This window comes from Berghia stephanieae, chromosome 6 (genome assembly GCF_034508935.2).
Source record: "Berghia stephanieae isolate SIO BIC M18660-M18661 chromosome 6, UCSD_Bste_1.3, whole genome shotgun sequence".
NCBI classification, from domain to species: Eukaryota; Metazoa; Mollusca; class Gastropoda; order Nudibranchia; family Aeolidiidae; genus Berghia; species Berghia stephanieae.
The window spans coordinates 22,782,344-22,805,903 of NC_088365.1; the positions used below are offsets into that span (position 1 = coordinate 22,782,344).

General features: G+C 36.1%; 2 protein-coding genes across 6 annotated transcripts; one reads left to right on the forward strand and one right to left on the reverse strand.

The window, feature by feature from the left end:
* Positions 1 to 27: 27 nt before the first annotated feature.
* Positions 28 to 13,406, reverse strand: LOC144974687 (guanine nucleotide-binding protein subunit beta-like protein 1). Of its 2 annotated transcripts, none has more exons than XM_078917815.1 (4): positions 13,171 to 13,406; positions 9,125 to 9,291; positions 5,469 to 5,667; positions 28 to 3,586 (listed from the first exon to the last, which is right to left on the reverse strand). In XM_078917815.1, exons 2-4 carry the CDS (start codon positions 9,269 to 9,271, stop codon positions 2,856 to 2,858), a joined length of 1,077 nt encoding a protein of 358 aa, XP_078773941.1. In that variant the 5' UTR covers positions 9,272 to 9,291; positions 13,171 to 13,406; the 3' UTR covers positions 28 to 2,855. The 2 variants fall into 2 exon arrangements, with proteins under 2 accessions (XP_078773941.1, XP_078773942.1); XM_078917816.1 differs by having other exon boundaries at positions 1,857 to 3,586; positions 12,944 to 13,220.
* On the forward strand, positions 12,526 to 23,153 carry LOC144974686 (DNA-binding protein P3A2-like). 4 transcript variants are annotated; one of them, XM_078917812.1, is made up of 11 exons: positions 12,673 to 12,802; positions 14,449 to 14,668; positions 15,660 to 15,774; positions 16,448 to 16,586; positions 17,750 to 17,899; positions 18,218 to 18,376; positions 18,796 to 19,083; positions 19,735 to 19,921; positions 20,576 to 20,658; positions 22,830 to 22,948; positions 22,997 to 23,153. In XM_078917812.1, the coding sequence occupies exons 2-11, from the start codon at positions 14,470 to 14,472 to the stop codon at positions 23,010 to 23,012; spliced, it is 1,455 nt and encodes a 484-aa protein (XP_078773938.1). In that variant the 5' UTR covers positions 12,673 to 12,802; positions 14,449 to 14,469; the 3' UTR covers positions 23,013 to 23,153. The 4 variants fall into 4 exon arrangements, with proteins under 4 accessions (XP_078773939.1, XP_078773938.1, XP_078773937.1 ...); XM_078917813.1 differs by lacking the exon at positions 12,673 to 12,802 and adding an exon at positions 12,526 to 12,657 and having other exon boundaries at positions 22,830 to 23,086; XM_078917811.1 differs by having other exon boundaries at positions 22,830 to 23,086.
* The last annotated feature ends 407 nt before the right edge of the window (positions 23,154 to 23,560 follow it).

Sequence of the window (23,560 nt, forward strand, 5' to 3'; positions counted from 1 at the left end):
TAGCCTCCTTAAATGTAATAAATTGTCTTTTATATTTATTTTTTCTGTATCGTGTGTTAATTTTTACTGAAATGCTTAGTTCTCCTCGGCAAATTTTTTGGCGAATTTTGGTCTTTTTGGCAAATTTTGGGATTTTTTGGGGCAAATTTTGACAAATTTTAGGTCCCAATTTGGCAAAAAATGCAGATGACAGGTTAACCTCCACTGACCTCAGACGAGTAGCTAACATGGAAGGTTAATGGACCCCTCAGTTCTATCCACTGCTAAACGTTTGCTGTGATTCCATAGAACAAGCGGATTCCATACAGTGTAGTAAAAATGTGTTCTGGTTGGTCGGTAAGAAAGCTATCTCATTGGGAAGGGAAAAAGGCATTTTTTTATCGGTTAAGAATGCGAGATGACGATTGTCGGGTATCAAGCATTGGTATCAACTACCGATTATTGTTATAAAGATGTCGCTAACCAGGGCCCGTTTTCATGAACGAGTACTAGATTTAGTTATTTACTAGTCTAGTAAATGACTTGTTGGTCTTAAGCCTAAGCGGAGCAAGTGACTGAGAAACAAAAAATCAGATTTCATGAACGCTTTTTTAGTCTTAGACTAGCTAATCTCTCGACTAGAAGTGGGCGTTGTAAGGACGCTGACTAATTCGGTTTTGTGCTGGTAATATCACACTCTCTTGTACATGATGGCATGTAAGATGCCCGCTCTCACACCTCAACGCCAAAGATTTTCAAGTCCTTGACTAAAGTCAGTGATGTCAGAGACTAAGCGCTAGTCTGTGTTCATGAAAACGGCCCCAAGGGTTTTACTCAAATGTATTTCGCTATTTTGGGGTTTTATCTACTAATAATATATAGCAAAAAAATTGGGACTAGAGGTCAATGTCGCTATCCAGGAGTTGTTATTCACAGGTGTTGTTATCCAGAGGTTGCACTGTATAATATATTAAATGCAGTAAATAGCTCTCCGTTACCAAATAAAAAGCTCCGTGGAGTACTCATACGAAGTCTAAAAAATTATTGTATATTGACAAAAAAATGGAGCTCAAATTTTATTCAACACTTGAATCATAAATTTTGAGTTGATCAACTCATCATGACGTTCATTGAATGGACAGCTATCCTTTTATACACATACACACATACATATACACATTCTTTCCCAATTGACAATGGTGCTTCACTGACATATGAATTTAAAGATCTGGAATTGTTCTTTCCTTTCAACCTAAACCCCTCTCATCCAACTTGCCGATGTAACAAAAACTTTTTTTATGTTTCAAAAATTTGATTTTAAAGGTTTTACGGCGCTTGCAACACATTAAGGTCATATCAGCGCCAGTAAAAAGGAAGAAAATGGGATAGTAAAAAGTTCTAGAATTACAATCAAATCACCCAAGAAAAATCAAGACAAAGGAGAATTAGTTCAAATAGGGAACAGATGTAGATTCAATAACTAGAGGTGCCTAAATGAGTCAATTAATAAAATGGAGATAAAGATAAAGGGAGTAAATCTGACTCAGAAATAAGGGAACTAATAAGTTTGTTTTGAGTTGTTCACTTTTTTTCTGACATGGCGTTTTTTTATTTTAAAACAACAAAATTTGCAAAAAATTTGGGGTTAATTTTTCTAAAAACCTATAATTAGTTCGTGAAAGAGAAAGGTATTTGTTTGTTTTTAAGGGTTTCACAGCGCTTGCAACAAATGTAAGGTCATATAAGCGCCAGTAAAGTAGAAGAAAATCAGATAGTAAAAAAGAAAGTACTCTTTCACATTCTACATGAGCTGTCAAATTAAAAGAAAAAAAATTCGTCTTTTTTTTTTTTTCCTTTTTACAAAATTATTTTGATTGTTTTGTTTTCTTTTTTTTTTTTTCCTTTGCAAAATCTCGAAAATTTGCAAAAAAAATTAGATTTTGCGGCCGCACTGCATATCAGTGAAATTTTGCGATTTTTTGCGGCCGCAAGCAAAGCAAAATACTGCCATGCCAGTTTTTTTGTTTTGTGTTGTTCCCTTATTTATGAGTGAGTCAGATTTACTCCCTTTATCTTTATCTCCAGATGGAGATTCCAATAGCACACTATCAGTGCACGTAGTTCGATATTACCTAAATGTCTCATCCTGACACAAGCACTGCTCCCGACTAAGAGGAATTCACTCAAATGTTTACCAATCACATGTCAAACTTTTTTTTCAAAAAATTATGCCACAAATTTTACCCAGCCAACGTTAAAAAAAAAAAGGATTTTTTATGCGTCTGGTGATTTCGACCACTGATGATTTACTGTGACATTGACAGTTACGAATGTGTCAATCGTGTGTATCTACACTGCAGGTGTGTCTACAATTCACACACTCCATTGCCGTTTCACATAACCTACACCCCTCTACTTATTCTTATCACTTCGCCACTCGCTCTAATTGTCAATACCATGCCCCATGATTTGCAAATGGTTGGCTACGACGGTAAATGAATGTTCTGATACTGATAGACCACCTCCCCCCTTTTGCACACACACACACACACACATAGCTTGTAACATGTCATGTACAGTGTATAAAGTTATCTCCCTCAACATATCAATGAAGTAAACAAACAATAAAGTTCCTTTTTATGGCACGGCAGTTTCTTCGAACGTTTTTGAATGTCCTGAGGAGTTCGAGGAAATCGAATAATTAAGTTGATTTCGTCACAAAAACTACTCCTATTTCATGCTTCATTTGCTAGTTGAATATGTCATCCTATAAAAACCCTGAAGTGAGAAATTATGCTACAACAACTAGGGGAAAAACAGCAGAATTATAAACCTTTAAACTCTATTTCACTTCCCGGAGTGACTTTGTGTATTTATCAACTGTTTTTAAAAATGTCCCACAATGTAATGTAACCATCTTTGGAGGCTAACACCAATTCATTATTTGGTCCAAAACCCACACAATTTATACTCTCCTTGTGATGACTCAAAACAGCAAGGGGGCAGAGTTTCTTCAAACCAAATACACGTCCTCTACTATCCCAACCTCCGGTAAGAAAAATACGTCCGTCTTTCCTGATAGCAATGTCATTAAATCCGTCATTGATAACAGACACAGCATTGTCTTTTATTATCGTTTTACCATCAGATATTTTCCAACATTGGATGAGATTATCGACAGAAGCAGACAGTCCGATTATTTGTCCAGAGGTTGTATTCAACCAACATGACAGACTCATTACACTGTCATTGTGAATTTTCAGGCTGTGGGTCATTTCTCCCACCAAGGCATCCCACAACGCGATAGTACCACTCTCATAACCCACCAAAAGACTGCCATCAGACTTTGAATCATGGGAAGGGGATGAGACTGAGCAAATTCGCATACACATTCCATAACTTTTGATATCACATGGTTTCAACACACGAATAGGTGACTTTGATAAAGAAAAGGGCAATTCCTGAGAAGATGGTCCAGTGCCTGTATTGTTTACGTTATGTATATTGACAATGGAAGTTTCCTTCGATGGTGTAGCTAGAAGAGTCTGTGATGTTGAGTATATGACTGCACTGCCACAAAAAATGAGTGGTGCTGACGAGACTTGATCTGTAAATAAAGATGGTTGTTTTCAAAATATTTGAGTCAAAAAGTTGTCAAACAAACAATGGTAAAAATCAAATTCTTCTTCATGGAAATTGATGATCAAAACACCTATATTTTGCTGCCTACATTTATTTTACTATTGTATAATACAGTAAAGCCGGTAATAGGGGACAAAAGTGGGATGTAAAAAAATCGATCTAATCTCATTGCAAGTGTAAAACCACTTTTTCGGGGGACTGGATTCATACCTTGTGTAATTGATCTTCTGGTTTCAGAGTGATGGCATCTTAGTTTTTTAGTCTAAATATATGCTGGTCATTAATAAAGATCATCAATCCTCGCTCTTTTGCATTTTGTAATCTTAATAATCTGCATATACACCCTGACTGCTAATAAAAAAAGTTATGTGTCAATATGTAACCCAATACATTATCAGTCCTCCAAACTGCTGGTTACATACATTTCCAAGGAGTTTGGAACCAGAATAGTAGAAGACGTGACGTCACAACTTTCCTGCTCTATTTAAATAGTGCTTAATTGGAACAGCTACCTGATTGATATACACGGCTAGTGACATAAATCTTTTCTATATAATTTCTACTGGTAAAAGCATGTCAATTAATTGTATCAAATTAAGAGCTTCATCAAACTTTGTTTATCTAAAAAAGTTGTGACAATATCTAATAAAAGGCTAACTACACTTCGATCTTAATTTCCCGATTAATGAAATCTCTTACCATATTTAGACCAGTGATTGTGATAAAATTTGATTACACTTTTCTGAGCTTGAAAATAACACAGGAATTGGCCTTCACTCTACTAATTATGGGCGGGCAAATGGTAAACAATTTTGTAGCATTATGTATATGTGAAAAGCCAAGGATATTAAATTTAAGTTTAAGTTATTTTGAATAACTATGGAAACCATATCACGTGACTACCCTGCATTATCAACCAGGAGGGAAAAGGGACAAGAAAAAGGCCTTTAACAACAAACAGGGGAGGTAGAATGGGAGCGATCTATATTCATGTTTTCGTCCAACCCAGTCATTGGTCACATGATTTGTTGCTGTACAACGATTTGACATTTCTCAACAAATGTAAACACGCTGCTTTGTTTATGAAAGTTGTAAACATACCCATGTGTCAAGCTGGATAAAATGACCAATCATGACGTTAGATATTTAAAAAGATGTGAACACTTTTCACTATGTAGGTCACTTTGAGAACATTTTGCAATGTGACCAATGACCTCGAGCAAATGGAAAGTTAATAATATAGATCGCTCCCATTGAGATAATGGGGTGAGAATCGCAACTCTTTGAGCATGCTTGATATGGACTGAGATCCTATCTCTGATCTACTGGTATGACCCACTTTGGACCAATAGGTCTCATGTTCGAACTCTGCTTTGTCCTTGGAAAAAATTCTCTATACATTTACTCATTTACATTTTCTCACTGTACTCAGGGGTAAAACAACTACCAACCGACACCTGAATGTTGTCAGTCGTAATTGTAATAGCACCCTTTAGACATTATGTATTATACTGCATGTTAAGTGTAGCTAGTGTCTGCTTGGGACCTCTTGATAAGCACTTTGAGCACTTTTGTGACTCACAATCTCAGAACAGTACTATGTTGGTATCTAATCGATGCTGCAAATTGAACCCATAATCAAAAGTGTGATTTTGGGTTAAACCTATGCAATTTTATTCAGGAGAATGAATGTTTTTAAATAGCAAGATATTAAAATTTAATACAATCAATCATTACTTGAATTAAACTAAACTTCTCTTTATTTTAGCCCCCCCCCCCCCCATAATAGTAAGGAGGTAGTCACATTAATTTAGTGGATATCTTATTATACTCAATGACACACTGACCAATTGTTGTCCATATATTTGGATTGTTGCTGTCTTTAGTCCAAACCTTCACCAATCCATCTCTGCCTTGACTGAGTAACAGTGTTTGTGCATCATTGACATTTGTTGTGAGTACCATCTTGGTCAACCACAGCACAGTGTCAGAGTGTCCAGACCAGTTGGTCACCACTCTGCGTATAGGGAGACTCCATTCTTGGATCTGATGGGAAAATAATGTCTTGGTAAGATGTGCTGTAAGTGTGTAGAAAGAAATGTGCTGTAAGTGTGTAGTAAGAAATGTGCTGTAAGTGTGTAGTAAGAAATATGAATGTTGATCCTCTGCTCCTCCTGATTCAACTTATTTTTTGATAGTGGTGGTGGTGGTACGAGGGACAACCGAAAATAAATTGGAAAATGGGCATAAGTTTTGAACTACAGAATTATTTTTCTATACGTAAACATGAGATAAAGGAAATCCCATTGACTATCTTGCTGTTAAATTTCAGAACTATTAATAAGTGCAATATAAAATTGTGTTGTTTTATAAATGACGGCTGCAATCACAGAATGGTCAAAGTTGGAGGTCAGAGCTGTGGTTCGCTTGTCAGTTACAAAAGGAAATACACTTGAAATTCATCGTGAAATAAACAAATCTTTGCAGAACGAGACTCAAGTTGACGGGATAATTAAATGCGATAGTGATAGGAAAGTGAAGACTCGAAAATTGCTTTGAAAATTGAAATTCAAAAAAGCACTATTCATAAATTGTCCAAGATATATTGGGTTATCGGAAAGTTTGTGTCAGGTGGTTTCTAAAAATGTTTACAGAGGAACACAAGCTTCAAAGTGTGGAAGTTTCCTTAACCCTCTCCTTACCAGCCAGTTTTAGGATTTTCACCAAATCTTCACACCCAACTAACACAAAAATATTTTTTTTAATTACTCAGACATAATAGCAGTAAAATTCTTGCGATACATAATTTCTTTAGCACCACATGCTCTACAACACACTGTTCATGTTCTTTAAATTGTATGATGTACAAAAGAAATTTGAATAAGAAAAATGTTGATTGTATCGTAACGAATGTGACGATTTTCCCTATAGTTGGTAAGGGGAGGGTTAAACCTTCCAGATCAGTGTCAATAAGATGACATGGCCGAGCGAGACACAGCTCACTGTACGGGAAATTCTCCTCCATCCAGTCAATATGCCAAATATGGCACTGCCTGAATTTCATCTATCTGGGCCCTTTAAAAAGCCATTAGGGAAAGTCGGGCTTCAGGCAGAAGTTGAGGAAGGTCAAGATAGGTTTTCAAAGATAAACACACACTTCTTTCGATTGGGTACCTATTCACTGTTGTCACGATCACACAGGAAAAGTAGTTTAATTCACACAATCAAGAGTTGCAGGTATTCAAGTTATAGAGTATGTAGAAGTAGTAGTAGTAGTAGTAATAGTAGTTAGTAGTTAGTAGTAGTTAGTAGTAGTAGTATAGAGTAAGTAGTAGTATTGTAGTAGTATAGTAGTAGTAGTAGTGTTTATAGAAGTAGTAGTAGTATTAAGTAGATATAGTAGTAGTAGTAGTAGTAGTAGTAGTAGTAGGATAGTAGTAAGTATTAGTAGTAGTAGTATAGTTGTAGTAGTAGTAGTAGTAGTAGTAGTAGTAGTTAGTAGTAGTAGTTGTAGTAGTAGTAGTAGTAGTAGTGTAGTATAGTAGTATAGTAGTAGTATAGTAGTAGTAGTTAGTGTAGTAAGTAGTAGTAGTATAGTAGTAGTATAGTTTTAGTAGTTAGTTTAGTAGTAAGTAGTAGTTGTTAGTAGTAGTAGTATAGTAGTAGTAGTAGAGTAGTATAGTAGTAGTAGTAGTAGTAGTAGTAGTAGTAGTAGTAGTAGTGTAGTAGTAGTATAGTAGTAGTATGTTGTAGTAGTAGTAGTAGTAGTATAGTAGTAGTAGTTAGTATGTAGTGATAGTAGTAGTAGTAGTATTTAGTAGTAGTAGTAGTAGTAGTAGTAGTAGTAGTAGTAGTAGTAGTAGTAGTAATAATAATAATAATAATGAGTATATCAAAGCACTTTACAAAGGGTCCCTAGCCAAAAACAACATGAATATGTAGGACTGACATCTTGCCGTAAGGTGATATTAGTTTATTTTTTTTCAACAAGGACAAAGCTGATAACAGCCTGGTATTCATTTTACATCTGGGCATGACGAGAGAATGTGAGTAAAGAGCCTTTTCCAAGGACTTAAGTTTTCGCCGCTCAAAGTCAGAGCTGGACTCGAATTCGGGACCGAAGGCGAGTATCACACCACAAAGCTGCACAGTAGTTGTTATTATTGTCCTAGTAGTAATATATTTATATAAGATTTGAAAGAGACAACTCTATTTCCAGCCAGGTACTCATTTTACACCCAAGTGAAAATAAATGTGTGTAAAGCATTTTTCAAAGACTCAACCTTGGTCAAGCCCAAACCCAGAGTATTAAACAAGGAACCACAAACCCAAATTTCAGCCTCATCAATTAAGTGTCATTACCCTCTGACAAACAAAAAAAAAAAAGAAAGAACAAACAGTCTGCATTTCATATTAGGCTGCGGCTATTCGGACTCGAGTCTGAATAGTCTCCTGTGGCTATTCGGATTCAAACCTCAATCAGCAAGGTCAATCAACAAGTTACTTGGACTTGAGCCCGAATAATCTACTGTGGCAGTATAATTTTTTTTTTGTATTTTTTTTTTTAATTTCAAATTATTTTAATTATTGACAATAATAAATATTGAGGCAAATGAACATAACAATAATGGTTTAGTAACCATCAAAAGGTAATCTAAACCCGTTTTATTGGACGTGGAAGACAAAATCATTGATCAATTGGAAGTCAACTTAAATATAAAAAGAAAAGAGTTCAAAAAGTCAATCAAAGTTACTGTGGTCTAAAGGCAAAGCTTTTCTAACAACTGTATATATTGTCCAAATAAAATCAGGACAAAATAATACATGTTCTGATAGTGTTAGTCAGACAATAATTCTCCTACAGTCCGAAGAAGGACTGAGTCAGTCTGATATGGGCGAAAGAGAAGTTCTTCTGAACTCTCCTTCTACTTCTATCATTTCTCCCTCTGCCCACTGCCCGCACTGTGTCCACATTGTGTTTGAGCACGCACATAATTGGAGTTTGAGTCCGAATAGCCAGGGGAGACTATTCAGTCTCCAAAGAGTCCGAAATGTCACTTCGTTCATACAAAGGGCATCAGGAGGGCCAGGAACATTTACTGGCCGATTAGAATACAGAATGAAAGTCTGCTCGATCAATGTGGAAAGGAAGACATGAACTCAAAGGACATCCCCATGCGAGAAGATAGAGATGAGAAAAGAGTAGGGAAACATCAGCAAAACTGCCCCTAAATTGGACACCAAAAGGAAAGAGAAGAAGAATAAGAAGGCCCAGGCAACTTGGAGGAGAACAGTCCTGAACAGTGGAGGGAGCTACTTGAAGATGATGGACATGGACAGAGGAAGATGGAGGTCCTTCGACTTCGATGCAGGCCTAGATACCAACAACAGCAGGCATAATGGGCAGTAAGAAAGTACTCTCTGAAGTGTGATTTTTATTTGTTGCCATCTTTTAAATTGTCCAATTGTGTTTTTGTGCTAATCTTATGAACAAAATACGAACCTTTCCATTCTGGTGCCCAGTTAATATGACGTCACTGTCGACGAAGACTAGACTGGTTACAGAATCCTTTCCACTGAGTACAAGCACGGGGTCGGGCGGAGGGGGTGGGCGCTGACTATCTTTCCCACCGTTGGTGCTCATAGTCATAGTAATTAAAAATCAGAGCACTGTGGAAAATGGAAGAAAAATCAGAGAAATATTTGTTGGTTTAGGCCTATATGGTCACTTCACTTTCGAAATTAATCAGTGTAAATACGTTCCTCTCGTGACGTATGACGTTCTTTCTCTAGCCTTGGATTTTTAAGAAGGAATGCTCTCGTAGGTCCAACTCGACGTGTACATAAATGCAGGTCTGACATCCGAACCCACTTATGGTCCTACTTTAACATTGTTGTAATGGACAATATTTTGTATCTTTTCTTAGATTTCCATTACAACAATGAGCCCATAAGGAATTGGGTTATCGGGGAATTGGGTTATCAGACCTGAAAATAAATGCATGTGGGTCCGAATATAAAACATACTTTTCGTATGCATTGTCTGCTGACAACTCATCTAATCCAACTTTTCTTGTATAATACACACATAATAAAAGCCTTAAATGATGCTGTGCGATTAGCTAAAGTACTCACAACATCCACCAACCGGACATCACGCACCAACACACAAAACTGTGAGTAATATTTTACGTTTATAATCTGGTTGATAAAATTAAGTGAGAAGTAATCATCAAAATGATGTCTAAAAACAATAACAAAGATCTGAGTGACGTCAATTCCTTATATCGATGCTTTTAAAATAATTATGTACATAATTACATATCACATAATTATGGGAAAAATAAATTCTCGTCTCACTTTAAAAAAAACAAAGTAATATTTATAGTCTTTATGTTAAATGTTTGTATATCTTCAAATCGCCATCGATTTTTTTGTGAAAAACAAAAACAAAACAAAAACTAAAACAACAATTTAAAAAAGAAACAAACAAAAAACATGTGGATAGGCACAATGAGCGACATATATTTAGCCTACTGTATGAAATTTGGTTCTTAATACATATTTAATAGTCATTAACCTATTATTACTGTCTTGAACATTGTGAAATCAATTATGTACTTTTGGTAAATATTGGCAAATCAATTTAATATTACTCTTTGAATAATAATAATAATAATAATAATAATAAAATAATAATAATAATAATAATAATAATAATAATAATAATAATAATAATAATAATAAAAGAATAACAATAAAAACAATAAAAAATAACAATAATAATAATAAAATAATAATAAAATAAATAATAATAATAATAAAATAAAATAAAAAAATAATAATTATAATAATAAAATAACAACAACAACAACAACAACAACAACAACAACAACAACAACAACAACAACAACAACAACAATAATAATAATAATAATAATAATAATAATAATAATAATAATAATAAGTACACAATGGGTACAAACGTTTTGCGTGTTGCAGTAGGTTTCGACTAGCGGGTAGAAGTTGTGAGTATTTATTTATTGAGCATCATGTCTGAAAAAAGGGCGGTTTCGGAATCCAAGTGATTATTCGAGCGTACGGTCCGATAATGCTGGTTCGGGCGTATCGTTACTATTTTTAGAAAACAGCGCTAGAGAGAGAGGATAAGAGCGGGATACACAAAATCAAAATGACAATGACAATGAATAGAAGAAGGGACATGCTATGAGAAGGGACATTCGTTTTTTTTGTCTTGAAGTTGAAGGTAGGGGTGGGCGTCATAGGGCAAAAATAAACAAAATTACTGTTTTTATACACTTGAACGATGAGTTAACTGAAACGACATAAAGAGAGGTACAAAATATATGAAGCATTCCTTATTGTTTGTTGTTTATGGTTTTAGCGAGAGAGAGAGAGAGAGAGAGAGAGAGAGAGAGAGAGAGAGAGAGAGAGAGAGAGAGAGAGAGAGAGAGAGAAAGAGAGAGAGAGAGAGAGAGAGAGAGAGAGAGTTAGTTGTTTTTGTGTATGTACCTTGGTATGTATATATTATGTGTGAGTTTGTGTATGCGTTTCAATTTTAGTACATTCTGCTTGTTACTTCTAACATTTATTATATATATATATATATGTAAAAGCTATTTTATTTCTATAGTAATAATTATAAAAATTCATTAATACTGTCTTTTACAAAGTCATATAATTTTTAAGTTATCAATAATTTCCATGTGACATATTATTTAGCTTAGTTATAAATGTATTTTTATATTATGCTATTCTTGATTTCTTGTCTGTACTGAGTGCCTCGTGAGACAACAGAAAACTCTTATTAAAATGTCCGAGTAGATAGAAACCTCCTAAAACGAGCCTGATTTCTATCGATTTGACTTTATCACAGACATGCTGAGCGTGCCCACTGACGGTTGGGTGACGATGAAAACATCTGGACATTGTTTAGGGTCCATGGGTAAGGCATTTTACTACATAGTTCCACTCAACTGGTGTGGATTAGAATCTGTGAATGGACATGGCAGTGACGGACATTGCAAGAGTGTCAGTACAAAAAGACGCACTGTGTGAAAAGCAAGCTTGTATCCTTGTGGCCTTAAGGAGAAATCCTATATAGGCCCTAACTATAAACAAACAAACAAAAAATCCTTGATTAAATAAAAGATTTTCTTTTTGAAAACCGCAGCAAATAAAACACACACGACACACACACATGCATACGCACATGACATATATACACGCAAATACACAAAACAATGTAGATAGGCCTCATAGAAGTTTTGTTGAGATGTTTCTTAATATAAGACACTATATTTATAATATGGTTATCTGCTGTCCCAGCAAATATATCGTATCGTTCTATCTGTCTGTGTGTGTGTCTGTGTGTATGTATATATGTATGTATGTATGTATGTATGTATGTATGTATGTATGAATGTAGGCATGCATATACGATGATATGCTGGTTTGTATGTATGTCTGCATAGTATGTATGTATGTATGTATGTATGTATGTATGTATGTATATGTGTTTGTATGTACGCTCATTTCTTTTGTATACACGTGTAGAAACAATGTGCAAGCGTGTATGTTCGTGTATGGCTGTGTCTGTATTTGTAAATGTGTTGATGTTCATACCATGAACCAAACTGAGCATTGTTTACCTCACATGAATTGCCTTTAATTTGGACAATAAAGATTATTATTATTATTATTATTTATTTTAAATTAGGAGAAGAAAAAAATATTTTCAACAAATGTGCGAAAAAAAAGTAGTGCTGGGTATTTATTGATCGATTGCATTCGAAATGGAGAGCACGGTAAGAAAATTATTGCACCGTACGGTCGAATAATAACATTTCTCGTTTCGGAATTGCCCTCCTGTGACCCATATGGGATGACGTCAAGGTCATTCGACGCGCAAGAATTGTTATAAATAGATAATTCAAAACATTACTTCCAATAGATTTTTAACCATATTATGGATTTAAGAGAATACGAAAATGTTATGAAAGAGCATCAACTCAGGTATTTTTGAGACTTAAAATATCTTATCATTAGAAAGTTCATGGTTGGTTTGAACTATTTTCTTTGAATTATCGAATCAGGCCGGCTGGCAAATTACGCATTGCGTATAAATTTGAAAGTCGACCCAGATCTTCGTTATACATTGGTGAGCTGAATGTTTACTTTATTTGCTTCTTAAGTGATTATTTGTGCCAATATTTGTGTTGTAATCATACTAAGGACCTTTTAATAAGATAGGAGCAGGTCATATTTAATTAAAAACAGGATTGTTGCCTACTTCTCTCACCAATTCCCAAAAAGTGACTGCGCAGTCGCAGTGACCAGACATGATAAAGACCCTCGAAGATAATGGCTGTGCTCGACTCGCGAATTTATATCCGATTTTCCAGTTTTATTTCGCATAAAATAGCTTTTCTGATACCACTTGTCATTTTAATATAGAAACATATTCACTTGGTTATTAATTTGTTCGCGTAAGCGTTTTGATGGACTAAAACAAAGACAAATGTGTACCTGCCTCTGTACTCTAAAACTGAACTTGATGCCTTTTACGCGCAAACTCCAAGCGCAGTCGCAGAATTTCTTTCATGCAGTGGATGCGCAGTGGGAGTACTTTCGATTGCTCTTGTTGACAGTCGTTAGGGACGAAACGTTGAACCTAATTTTGATCAAATTCCCCCCAAAATCTTCCTAAGTCACTCTTCACAATGATAACTTGCTCCTTCACTCAAAATGGCGCGTGATGACTTATTGATCTTTGACACTACACATTTCGCCATCTTCCCATAATATATTCTCCTTCCAATTTCCAGATTTATTTCAATATCCATCTGTATAAGATATTATTATTATTATTATTATTATTATTATTATTATTATTATTATTATTATTAAGTCACTCACTCTCTCTCTCTCTCTCTCTCTCTCTCTCTCTCTCTCTCTCTCTCTCTCTCTCTCTCTCTCAGTTTGTCATCTTTCAATTCGTCCAGCCTAAGTCAAATTTCAAATTGTGATAGCGTTCTTCTCATTACTCATTGCTCGTCGTTCAATTTGATCGAGCATCTCCAGTCATTTTCAGACTTTTCATTTTCATTATTTCATAAATTGATCTCTTTTGACTTTGAATTCGTTGTAATAATAAATAGTAGCTATGCTACAGACTGAGGGAATATAAACTTAATGTCCTACCATTCTTAGCAACAATTGGCTGTTTTCTTTAGATCTATCATTCAATCATTTAAATCTCTTTCACTTTTATCATCATAATCATATTTCAATTCATTCAGCCACTGTTCGCAGATTGATGTCCCTGATGAGAGGGAGGCTATCTTTTTTATATTTACCTCGAACTGGTCCGATCTGGGTTACTACATTGGCTCTAATATATCTAAACTAACATTTTTAACCTACATATATTAATTATAACAATAACTAACTTGTATTTGTATTACATGATACCATTGAGAGAGATGAAGCAGTATGTTGTTGAAATCTTGTTCGTTGGTTTTCCATTGTTTGATGCAAGAAAGGCTTCACAGTGTAAAATGCGTAACTTTGTGAAGACTATATTAAAACTGTCCCAACTATTGGGAGTCCCTGTGGTGTAATGGTATCACGTCTGCCTGGTAATCAGAAGGCCTGAGGTTCAATCCCCAGTCGAGGTCGACTGATTTTGCTTTCTTGCTTTGTCTGTCACCTCTCATTAACACATATTCAGTTGATGACTTAAGATATTATTTTAGGATAAACGTGATGACGTGCGTAATGAATGACTATTTGCTCCTTTCTTAGGTTACACAGACACATTGAAAGATGATGAGTTCTGGCATTGGTGGTGGTGTCCACAACACTATCACAGGCGGCATGACTATGGGTGGGAGTCACATGAACTCTGGAATGATGGAGGATGACATAAGTGATGGACCCTCATCTCCAGAGAGCACATTTGATACATCAGATTTGATGCAGTCGTCTATGGCGGATGAAGTCACTGCACAATTAGCAGCTGCAGGTATATTTATTGTTTTCTCAGATGTACACATCTCATCTTAATTTCAAATGAAACCAGAAGAATCAAGTCAGACCTGGGCTGAGCATCTTCCGCCTAGAGGCAGATTTCTGCCTAAATGGTGGTTCATCTCCACCCATCCCCATCAGAATTCTGCCTTTTAAAATGTTTTTTAAGAATACCACTTCACCAACTTGCCACACCACTACTACTACGAGTACAACCTTCTTCTTCTTTGTCGTTGTAGTAGCCCCTTAAATAAAGGATCCAGACTACAGTTCACATTTGTAATTTCACAACACACCACACATACTCACTCACATATTCATAACACACTGATCATTCCATTTTTGATATTTTTTCTCCGCTTCCCAGACCCTTTTAAATTCTGTATTGATTTTAGTTTCTGTCAACTCCTGAGGGAGTTCATTCCATAAACGAACGGCGGAGGGAAAGAATGAGTGTAGGTGGGTAACTGTTCTTGATGTTTGAATTGATTGTTGTTGTGTCCTCTTGTTAGTGGAACAAACTGGTGCAGTTTCCCCACTATCCAGAAGATAGCTAGAGTAGTTTATCATCTCAAAGGCTCTAAAAGTGGGGGGTTAGTGAAGTAAACATGTAGCGTAAATAAATTCATAATTTTTCTCCTTTTCCCCTTTTTGTCACCATCAGCACTGATTAAGAAAGTACCATTTCTTTTTGGATATGCCCATACATAGTAATCCTCAGACTGAGACCGTTGGGTCATTTGAATAAGAAGAATCAAGAGCAATACTACAGAACCTTTTTGTTGGGTGATAAAGCAACCAAGATTTGATAAATTCATGAGAAAAGCTGATACTATAAATGATTGCACATGTTATATAATAATTCTTCAGATTCAAGTTTAATGTTTAGTATTATTTTTTGACATTTTGCTGTGTCCGCATCAAACTCTATCAAAGAGGAGAGCACCCCAAAATTATGTAGAAATCCCTATTTTTATTTTTACCAGGACCCGTTGGGATTGCCGCTGCTGCAGCCATTGCTACAGGGAAGAAGAAAGGTCATCCACATCAGTTTGAAACAAATCCGTCACGAAGAAAAAGGCAGCAGACTAGATTGCTTCGGTAATGCTTGTTATCGTAACAAGAGATATTCCATTAATTTTTGTTCATGAATATATTTTGATTTAATGTTGTTGATGTGTAATCTGCTTTCCTTGTATTAGAACATGATATTAATACGAACATTCTCTACTTATAAGTTGGTCTTGTGATATGACACTTGCCTTCAGATCGGAAGGTCCTGGGTTTGAGTCCTGCTCTGGACGGTGCATGGTTGAGTCCTTGGAGAATGCTCTTTACTCACTTTTTCTCATCATCCTCAGGTGCAAAATGAAACACTTGGCTGTTAACAGTTAACAGTGTTGTCTCTGTGTGGGGGGGGATTTGTAGCATCACCTAACAGGCGTCATGTTTCGTCCTACATGCTAAGGGTTGCTGTTGGCTAGACACCCCTTGTAAAGCTTTTTGAGCATGTTTTTGAAAAAATGATTTACAGGCCTGGTTATCGTAGACGCTGCACTGTTTTTTAATATTTTTCTCAAAATCACCTCTCTCACATGGTTAGAGTGGGATGTGTCTATATGTGTTTTATCAACAATGGAGGTGATGTAATCATAGAAAGCTCATTATTTAGTTCAGGCTTATGTACTGACTAAAAGAGATTTTTTCTTTATCTTGTCAAAATAATTTTTACCCATATATGTCTTTTTTCTTTTTTCTCATTTGTCCTTGACAGCAAGTTAAAAAATACAATAGAGGAATACACAAGTCGTGTAGGCCAACAAGCCGTTGTGTTGTGTTGTACACCTGGACGTACTCCTGGCACAGCCAGCTCAATTTACAAAGTTTTTGGGTCTCAGCCCCTTGAAAATGTGGTGGGTAATGCTGTTGTTTAAATATTGTGTACATTTCCAGGTTTTAACTTTCACTGGAAACTCATTTACAATCCATAGGAAGCTTAAGGGCAACGTGTTATAATTGTATTTTTTCTAATCTCCTTAACAATTTAATAACTATGAGCCATCTTTCACAGCAAATTTTATTAACAATTTGCCCTGATAGCTGTGGTTTAAGTTACTTTAAAAAAAAATTCAAATCATTACTTTTGGGTAAATCATCTTTACCATAAATCTCTCAGCGCCAGGAGTTACTTAAAGCCTAAACAGTTTCTTCCATTTCATTCCGTACTTGGCTACAGTCCTGGCCCTGGTCCATGTTGTTTGGGCCTTCTTACCCCTCTCTTTCTCTCTGGAGTCAATGTCAACGCCACTGCAGAATCATTCTTTTCCCCTCTCATCAAGATATGCCAATATCCAGGGTTCCATCCGTTCCTTCTCACCACCACAGTAACTTTCCCTGTCTCACCAAATTCCAAAATCCTCTCATTCCTTACATAATGTAGCCATCTTATTCTCAATATTCTTCTTAAGCATTTAAAGGCATCCCGTCTCCTTTCTTCATATTTTGTTAGCTTTCATGTTTCAGAGCCATATATAGGAGTACATACGGGACAGCTTAAACAGCTTACTTCTTGTTTTCCTTCACACACCTCTTATGCTCCAGATTTGACCCAGCCTCTTAAACGCTCCACTTGCAAACCCTGTCCTATTATATATCGTATCTAATCGGTAAATTATACATGAATTTAATCCAAAGCTGAGATTTACCCTTTTAATCGGATATGCCGTATTTCAAGTGTATTTTTATTTCTAAATATTGGTCATTGAAAGTAAAATAGTAAAGACAACCCTCAACATTTGATGGAGGAAATGGAAAGATGCAGACTGAATGATGTAGTGAAGTGTAATCGATTTGACTTCATTTGGTATTTAACTATCTCTCTAATTATTTGTTGAAAATTATTTTAGACCAGCTCATACTTTTCATTTAATTTATTCAATTTTAGCGTCTGCTTTGCTACAAAATATAGGATCATTTGTAAAATATCTGGTTGTTTTCTTCTTTTTATTTTTCTGGGAATTTTTTTGGTTGTTTTTTCAAATAATCATATACATTAAAAATTTTTTTTTAATTTCAGATTCGTACTTGTAGAAATGTAGTTACATTAGAATTGGAGAATGCTCTTCAAGAACAAGCAACCCACACCCAGGGAGACACAACAATGTTGCATGAATTACCCCCCTTAGTTATTGATGGCATTCCTACCCCTATTGATAAAATGACTCAAGTGAGGAACATTATATTCTTTGATTGCTTATTTATTAATTAAGCTTCATGTCTTTACTTCAACTGTTTTGAAATCAAATGTGCATGTTGAGATTTGCGTTTTAATGAAGTCAAGTGATTTAATAATACACTACTACTAGCATCCAGCACTATCGTTCTTCCATTATTTTAAATTTCAATGACTATTGAGTTTGTTTTGATTTAAGGTGTCAAATAAAGTAAAAAAATCTTTCTTTTTATTTACTCAGCTATAAATAATGAACTAGAATCTGTAGTAAATGAGCTTTTAAAAGAATCGCTTTTCCCTTTTTGTTTTCAGGCCCAACTCAGGAACTTTATTCCTGAAATGCTAAAGTATTCCACCTGTCGCAGCAAGCCTGGTTGGGGCAAACCAGAATGTCGGCCAATTTGGTGGCCGGTAGATTTGCCTTGGGCCAATGTACGTAGTGATGCGAGAACAGAAGAGGAGAAAAAGAGGGTATGACAATTTTAACTGGACCCATTTTGTGAGGGTGTATGTGTGTGATAATTATTACTGATACACTTTTCCTGTTTTTTAAATAGCTATTTCAACAGATCGTTTTAACTAAACAACATGTGCATATACTATATTGAATGTATAGGTGACTGGTTATCAGTAAGGATTATTTTGGGCATAAAGATAAAGGGAGTAAATCTGTCTCATGAATGAACAACACAAAACAAACAAACAATCTTTATCTCCATTTTATTGACTCATTTAGGCACCTCTATTTATTATTTTGGGCAGCACGGTGTTTGGATTTTATTATTATTTCATTAGTTTTGGATGATTTATTTTTTGAATCAGTCACAATTCCTGAACATGCAGAGTTTTGCTTATCACAGTCTCTTTACCAAATTATAAAAATATTGCAGGTTTCTTGGACAGACGCCTTAAGAACAATAGTCAAAGAATGTTACAAGCACCATGGGAGAGAGGATTTACTACATGTGTTTAGTGATGAGTCAAGCACGCCGTCCGTTCAACCAAACCAGCAATTCCCAGGCACAATGTTGCAGACTATAAACAACCCAGATGGTACCATGTCCATCATACACATCGACACAGGACCTGCAGGAAATTCTGTGGTCACCTTGCCAGATGGGACACAAGCTACTGTTGTCCATGCTGTTAGTGCAGGTCCTCATCAAGTAAATATGACTGTAAGTGACTTTGATTGTTTTGCTTATTTTGTTGTGATTTTATAATATTAATTATTTAGATATGAAAAGAAAATCCAGAAGTTAGATACTACAGCCTCACTACACATTCTTTCAATCTCATTCCTTCAATACTATCAGTCCAGGATTTTCTTTTTTTTTTTTGTTTCTTTTCCCTTTTCTTACCATTTTTTTTTTGTATCTTTTTTAAATTTTTTTTTCAGATGTGCTGTGTCTTCTGCATGGCAAAATATTAATTTTTCTTTTCTTCATCATCGAAAGTAATTCTTTTGATTACATTCCTATTCAATTTCTAACTTGGCTTTTGCTTTTCCTGCTGTTCATAGTATTTTTGAACTCTCATGCATGTCCATGTCAAGTGATTGAACTCAATAAATGTATTTGATATAAGGGTATGATTTGTTGTTTGCCTTATGAATCAATTATTAGTAATGATAATAGCTGGAAAAAGAGGAAAATCGCTATATTTTACCAATGCTTTTCATAATAATATTATAATAATTACTAAAGGTCGTTGTTCTAATAATTTGAAGTATTAAGTCAGGGAAATTTTCTTTATCCTGTTAGTTGAACAGGATTGAACATGAGGTTGCATAGATAATTCAACTCCCCCCACCCCCTTCCCCATTTCAGGAGGCTACACAAGCAGTACAGACATTGGCAGAAGTAGCAGCCAATCAACAGGAAGTGACCCCCGTGTCTCAGATGAACACTGTCAGTGTTGAAATGGCAGACGGGTCTCCAGCTATGACTCATTTTACTGCAGCAACCCTCAATCAAAGTGGACAGATTATTATTTCCGGCGATGGGCCTTTAAGTGGTGAGAATTATTGGCTTTTCAATATTTGCAACACATTTTTTAAAAGTCTTGTCACCATTGTAAGTCTCTCCTGTGTTCACACGAACAGGCAATTAGAACAAATTTGTTGAACTTCAGAGTAAATGTGTTAAACATGTTATAGATCAAATGTAATTTTCAGTCTCTCTCTCTCTCTCTCTCTCTCTCTCTCTCTCTCTCTCTCTCTCTCTCTCTCTCTCTCTCTCTCTCTCTCTCTCTCTCCCCTCCCTCCTCCTATCTCTCTCCTCACACCCTTTTGTATCATTTAATTTGTAATTTTGTGATCACCATCGACACTTACCATTATCATCATCACCATCGTCATTGTCATCGTCACCACTACAGTGGTGTCCAGGATAGCAGATTCCAGCATTTGCAGTAGTATAGAGTGTGCTTTGTCCCTATTGTCAGTTTGTCAGTCAATCAAAATGTTATTCTGGAATTTTAAAAGTATTTTTATTGGCTGTAACAAAATGAAATGGGGACACAAGTCATCTTCCCCCAAAAAATCAGGGTAGATCAGAAATAATATAACAATGCTTAATTTTGTTAAATGTTGTGTATAATCTCTTCTACATCCATGGTGCTTTTACCAGCCTTTTAAAGTAAAGGAATTTTTATCTTTTTTATTCCCAGGCATTGTGACCATTCCTGCCTCCATGTATCAACAGATTTCAGGTCTCGCCTTACCAGACTCCAATCAGGCAACAATTCAACAGGTATGACGGATGGTTATGAATTTATGCATTCTAATCCAATATCATTACTTACTTAATAATCCTCTTCGGGCCTTGAGGCACATAGGGAATCCACCAGACATCTCTATTTTTTGCGATCGGCTGCTTTTGCGGTGGCTGTATTCCAGGACAGGCCTGCTTCCTTTAATTCTTTCTCCATGGTCCTTCACCAGGTTTCTTTGGGTCTTCCCCGCTTTCTCTTCCTATCTGCTGTCCAGTACAAGGCTGTCTTGGGAAGTGACCCTTTTTCCATTCTGGCCACATGACCCAGCCAACGCCATCTTTTTTTATTTGGCTTTCAATCCAATATTAGACCCTCATTAATCACTAACTGACGTACTCTGGAAATACTTGTATTTAAACATTAGAACAGAAAAGTCGTCCTTCAAATATTGATTGATTTAAATGGCCCTCATCTTGGCAAAAACTTGCAAACTCTGCGTTTCGCTAAGTTCCAGGTTTGAGAATTTTTGCCAAGATGAGAGTCATTTAAATCAATTGATATTTGAAGAACAAGTTTTCTGGCCAAATTTTTAAATACACCACCACAACTACTTCAAACACCACCACATCTTCATCTTTACCACCAAAGCTAATACAACTACCACAAATCATCATCCCTACCACCACCACTACTACTACCATCACCACATCATCATCATCCCACCACCACTACTACAACCACCACTACTACAGATACCACATCATCATCCCTGTCACCACCACTACAACTACTACTACCACATCATCACCCATACCACCACCTCATCTTTATCTCTACCACTATCATCACTACTACAACCACCACCACCACATCATCATCACTACTACAACCACCACAACCACATCATCCCTATCACCACCACTACTACAACCACTGCCACTTCTACCACTACCACCACCACATCGTCATCCCTACCACCACCTCTATTACTACTATTACCACATCATCACCTATACCACCACCACATTGTATTGCTACCACCACCACCACTACTACAACTACTACCACATCATCACCCATATCACCATCATTACTAGACTATCACCACATCGTCATCCCTACCACCACCACAACTACAACCACCTCCACATCATCATTCCCTACTACCACCGCTACTACAACCACCATCACATCATCATCTATACCACCACCACTACTACAACCACCACCACCACATTATCATCATCCTTATCACCACCACTACTGCAGCCACCACCACATCATCATCATCTCTACCACCACCATCATCATCCCTATAGTCATCACTACTAAAACCACCACACCATCATCTCTACTACTTGTACAATAAACTATGACATTGTACTCGTATGATCACATGGTACTATTCTCTAAGTAGATAAGATTTTAAATGTTGTAATTACTCAACATTTCAACATTTAAAATTTCTCCTCCGAGTGGTGTCAAGAATGGCTGAAAGACACATTTTGGATTGCATCTCAGTAAATTTTAATGAAATTTAAATGTGTAAGTTACAGTCGCATGGATGGGTCATGATCGACGTGCTGATAAATTTCCTCCTTTTTGTGACAAGTCAATCTCACCCCTGAGTATTATGTCGTTGGTGCAAGTTGTTGTTATCTTATTTGGAAGAGTCTTCGGAGTCTTTCAATGTGACTTATAGAGTAGAAAAAACAAACTATTTAAATGTTAATGGAACTGTTGTTTTTATAAGTTTCAATTGAAATAAGAGTATGTTAGACAGAGCTTTGAGAGCTTGTACAGATTGGAATATAATCTCTGTCTGTTTCTCTTTGTCTCTCTCTCGCTCTCTCTCTCTCTCTCTCTCTCTCTCTCTCTCTCTCTTTCTCTCTCTCTTTCTCTCTCTCTTTCTCTCTCTCTCTCTCTTCTCTCTCTCTCTCTCTTCTCTCTCTCCCTTCTCTCTCTCTCTCTCTCTCTCTCTCTCTCTCTCTCTCTCTCTCTCTCTCTCTCTCTCTCTCTCTCTCTCTCTGTCTCTACTGGGACTAAAACTGATTAAAATTGTAATTAAATGGTTTACTCATATTTCCATTGTTCATCACTTGTCAATTTCATTTTCATCATCATCACCTCTGCCTCTACCACCCCAATCATCAACCTCATCATCGTCATCACCACAATAGTTAATTCCCCACTCCCTTGTCCGTTTCAGGTCGCCATGACACCTTTATCGGGATTGAAAACAGACATACCAACCATTTCGTCTTTACCGGGAATGAAATCAGAAATATCAGAAGTCTTGCAAGGAGTGGAAGTGACAAGTGACGTCAGTCACCACGTGTCATGACAGCAAGGAGTGGAAGTGACAAGTGACGTCACTCACCACGTGTCATGACAGCAAGGAGTGGAAGTGACAAGTGACGTCACTCACCATGTGTCATGACAGCAAATAGCAGCAAACACAACAGCATTTTAAAAGTTTGATTTGATGTCATTAGTGATTTATTTATTGTTGAAAATTTTGAGATTAACCAAATTAAAAAAAAAAGAAAAGAAAGTCACCTTCTGTCTGTGAAATAATTAACAATGTGAAATCGAATGTAAGCTTCAATTTAATATACGAAAACAGATTAAATGGACTTTTCGGGTTTCCCCTTTACCAACAAAACAGGATGAATTAAACACTACAGACGAATGAGATAATGTCATAGTGGCATTGTTAACAACGCCACTACCACATTAATTCATTCGTCTGTAGTGTTTCATCCATCCTGTTTTCTTGATAAAGGGGAAACCTGAAACATCCATTTTATCTGTTTACGTATATTAAATTCAAGATTACATTCAATTTCACATTGTTATTTATTTCTTTGAGCTTCGAGCAGCAACATTTACATTCTGTCTGTGGACAATCAAAATATTGTATCATGTTGAACATTTCAC